Source organism: Tinamus guttatus, unplaced genomic scaffold, assembly GCF_059628265.1.
Source record: "Tinamus guttatus ecotype Peru unplaced genomic scaffold, ASM5962826v1 Tinamus_guttatus_pri_ptg000115l, whole genome shotgun sequence".
Lineage (NCBI taxonomy): Eukaryota > Metazoa > Chordata > Aves > Tinamiformes > Tinamidae > Tinamus > Tinamus guttatus.
The window spans coordinates 3,146,875-3,150,967 of NW_028288649.1; the positions used below are offsets into that span (position 1 = coordinate 3,146,875).

At 44.8% G+C, this 4,093-nt stretch overlaps 1 protein-coding gene across 1 annotated transcript; it reads left to right on the forward strand.

Annotated features, from left to right (window-relative positions):
- Positions 1-2,705: 2,705 nt before the first annotated feature.
- On the forward strand, positions 2,706-3,761 carry LOC104571916 (C-C chemokine receptor type 8). The gene has a single exon (XM_010219054.2). The coding sequence runs from the start codon at positions 2,706-2,708 to the stop codon at positions 3,759-3,761; it is 1,056 nt and encodes a 351-aa protein (XP_010217356.2).
- Positions 3,762-4,093: the final 332 nt, after the last annotated feature.

Consider the following 4,093-nt stretch of genomic DNA (forward strand, 5'->3'; position numbering starts at 1 on the left):
TTTGTCCTGACCATGTGTCCTACATGTGCTAATATATACTTTCAAAAACAGATATATCCACTTAAATAAAGTCTGCTTAAAAAATTCCTAGAAAGACATATAGCTAGCTATTAATCCTTAGTTTGCTCAGAAAGTCAATACATTACAAATAGAGATGGACATAACCAGACCGTAATGTACAGGTTGATATCAGCTGAAAGAAAAGAAAAAAACAAAATGATATAGCACCTGCTAGAACGAATTGTAAATATTAAATTTAATGCATCTATGCACATATATTAGGGCCTATCATTATATATGTCCAGCTATAAATGTCCTCTCATGGAGACACAGAAACTTTTAAATTTGTTTGTTGCTTAAGTTAGGGGTGGCTCTGAGGAAGGACAGCTCAAGCAAACACGCATTAGAAGGAGAGCACCTGTTCACGTGTTATCGTTGCTGTCTTCAAACAAGTCATATTTGATATTTGCTTCACAGAATGTGTTTATAAGCCCTTTCATCTCTTTTCCTGTTTATCTCAGCTACGAAGCCCTCTATTTGTCTCAAAATAACTCTTCTGTAACTGCTAGCTGCCCATTCAACATTTGTGAATCGCCACATCTCAACCGTCTCCCCAAGCAATGGAATAAACCTTGTGCAAACACGCAAGCCCAGGAGAGGAAGGGACACGGGAGAAGGAGAAGGGGACCAGGACCTGCTGGGAGAGCAACGGCATCTTGCCATGTCAAAGGTAACGTCCATTCATATCTAATGTGCTGTCATTAAAGTAACTGGCTAATTCTCGTAATTTTGGTAAGAGACACCTGCAACATTGCATCTTCCTTGACAGCCTCTGGATAGCTGTTTTTTTGGTCTGTCTGTTTGGGCCACCTGATGTGCCCAAATGGGGAGAAAATGGAAAAGACTGTGCTCGGGAATGAGCTGCCAATGAAGAGATGGCTCACATAGCATGAAGGCAGTCTGGAAGTCCAAGGTGGAGCATCTCCGATCTGTGCAGCCCAGGAAAAATGCTTCTGAATCATGCCAAATTCAGAGGCACCTCATATAGATGTAGGTATTATGTATCTATTCCATCTATACATTAACACTCATTTTATTTTGATCATTTCTGACTTTTTGCTGCTAAAGTTACGGACTGCTTTTTCGGAGCCTCCAACAAGCAACTTGGAAAAGCAAGGCTATTTCTGGGAAGCTTACAATGACTGTGTGTTTGGCCATCATGCATGAAAAAAAAGAAAGATGAAAAGAGTTAGTAGTACATACCTTTCTGCCCATAACTTGCCGTAGAAACTGTCATTATCCTATAACTCAGAATCTTGAGAATCTTAGGAGTCTATGCCTTGAAACAAAATTGAAGTTAATAATGGTCCTATGCACTGTTGAAAGTTTTACACAAGCGTGTACTCTCAATGTAGATTGCAGTATTTTGCACTTTTATTCTATTATTATTATTCCTAAACAAAGATTTTTGCAGGATGGAGGGCTGTATTTGTGACGGGTTTCTCTACATTACATATTGACTGGTAGAAAAAGTCCTGGTGCCTCAGGGAAAGTGAAGGCAGTTCAGTGCAGTAAGAGCAGCATCCACACCAGGAACAGTGCCAAATACTGGCCCCAGTGCCCCCTTTACGGCACTTTTCTGGATCGTTTCCCTGCACAAGGTGGCTCAGCCAGCCTAGAAGGGATGGATTTTCAATACAAAAATGAGCTTTGAATAAGATTATTTTCACCTTTATCTCACTTTCCATTCACCTGAGCTGCCCAATTGCAGTTTTTTACTCCAGCGAGCATATGCTCTACATTTAAAAAATTAATCACTGTCATTCTCATTATTGCTGCCGCCAACAGCAATGATTATTACCAAAGACTGTGTAAAAATAATACTCTGTCTGCTGGGGTATTTTAAGTTCTTCTAAGAGCAAGCGTAGCATAGGTGAAACACAACAAACATATAAGGTCTTTAAAAGTGGGAAGTAAAACTCCTTTGAAATTCTATCTTTTGAAAGAGTCAATACTTAAAGTACAAACCCCTAACTTTGCAGATCATATCCCCTTTTACAGTTGTGAGGTGCCATCTGAAAGAAAACAGGGGCTAAAGCACTGACTCACTTTCGGAAAACAGGTTAGAAAATTTTAAAGCTGTATTCGTTGCAAGTCTTCAGAAATTACAAAGCGAGATCCCCTCCCTTGCAAATAGTATTGGCTTTCTCTAAGCTAAAAGACTAAAGTTGGGCAAAACAGATGGGAACCTGAAACTGCCGCTTTGTGCTGGCAGATGCAGCAGGTAGTTGCGTGCCGGTGCTGTGGGCATTGCCATGCAGCCCCGTGAGCACCTGACTGCTGCTTTATGGTGCAGGTAAGAAAGTCCCTTTCTCAGTGTCAAGCTCAAGGCAACCCAGATTGTTAGATCAGGCACGGGTTTTGGACCACTTTGGACTGTTAGGACTATTTGGACCACAAATTGTTTCTCCTCACTATAATGTAGAGGAACTAGCATGGTGGCACGGTGGTTTTCGGGGCACTCAAGAGTGTCTTGGGTCAAACTGATGCATACACAGCAGTGACTGTGGTGGACCGGTGTGTGGTGGGACTGCCCACCGACCTGCTGGCCCCAGGCAGAGCAGCGGAACCCAGAGGCGCCTGGGAGGTCCGTGCCAGGAGAGCCAGCCCTTCACCCCTCATTCTTCCCTGCGCAGGTATCCGAGATGATTCCCACCAGCCAGTTCCCCGACACCACAGAATACGACTATGCATATGATGAAAACACTGCTCCGTGCAACGAAGGAAATAGTTTTCATCGGTTTAAGTCCCTCTTCTTGCCAATCCTTTACTGCCTCGTGTTCATCTTCTGCCTACTGGGAAACTCCTTGGTCCTTTGGGTTCTTCTGACCAGGAAGGGGCTGACCACGATGACTGACATCTGCCTGCTCAACCTCGCGGCCTCCGATATGCTCTTTGTTTTGCCTCTCCCTTTCCAAGCCCACTATGCTTCAGATCAGTGGGTTTTTGGCAATGCTATGTGCAAGATAACAGCTGGCATTTATTACACAGGCTTTTACAGCAGTATTTTCTTTATAACCCTCATGAGCATAGACAGATATATAGCAATTGTCCATGCAGTCTACGCTGTGAGGATACGGACGGCCTCTTGTGGCATAATTATCAGTTTAGTCCTGTGGCTGGTGGCTATCTTGGCATCTGTACCCAACATCGTGTTCAACCAGCAGTTGGAGATTGAGCAGTCTGTTCAGTGCATTGCCACATATCCCCCAGGTGACAATACCTGGAAGGTCGCCACCCAATTTGTGGCCAATATCCTGGGCCTCTTGATTCCCCTCAGCATCCTCGTTTACTGCTATGCCCAGATACTGAAAAACCTGCAAAAATGCAAAAACCGGAACAAGATCAAGGCAATCAAGATGATTTTCATCATTGTCATCGTTTTCTTCCTCTTCTGGGCACCCTTCAATATTGCTCTCTTCCTCGATTCCCTGCAGAGCCTGTACCTCATCAATGACTGCAAGGCGAGCTACTGGATAGCCCTGGCCCTGCAGCTGACTGAGACCATTTCCTTCATCCACTGCTGCTTGAACCCTGTCATCTATGCGTTTGCTGGGGTGATGTTCAAGGCCCATCTTAAAGGAATATTTCAGTCCTGCGTTCGTCTCTTCTGGAGTCCTGCTGGAGGCGTGGGGCCTGGTCAGTCACTTTCGGCAGCCACCCAGCTCTCTGGCAGCTCTAACAGCAGTGGGGTGCTGTAGCCCCCCGGGCTGCCTTCTTCTGGGGGGAATCGCTGCCCTAAGCGCTGGCACAGCCCCGTGGGCTATCTCATGGCGGCATCGTCCTGGGGTGTCCCCAGCATACGCATGTTTCCTCTCAGGATGAGCTGTGAAATACCACACAGTCAGCCACAATGTTAACTTTCTGTGACCATCGGCACATTTGTAATATGGCAATCCTCCAAGCTTGCTCAAGAACAATCTTTAACTGAGTTTAGATTTTTTTTTAATATACTTAGGCAAACAGGGTGCTTCCCTGAGTACATATTTTCTCCTCTGGGGGAAGTATTGCTTTTGCCTCACTCCCAAATACG

Excerpts from the sequence above, each read along its gene's own strand:
- LOC104571916 (XM_010219054.2), top strand. The coding sequence starts at position 2,706 with ATGATTCCCACCAGCCAGTTCCCCGACACCACAGAATACGACTATGCA.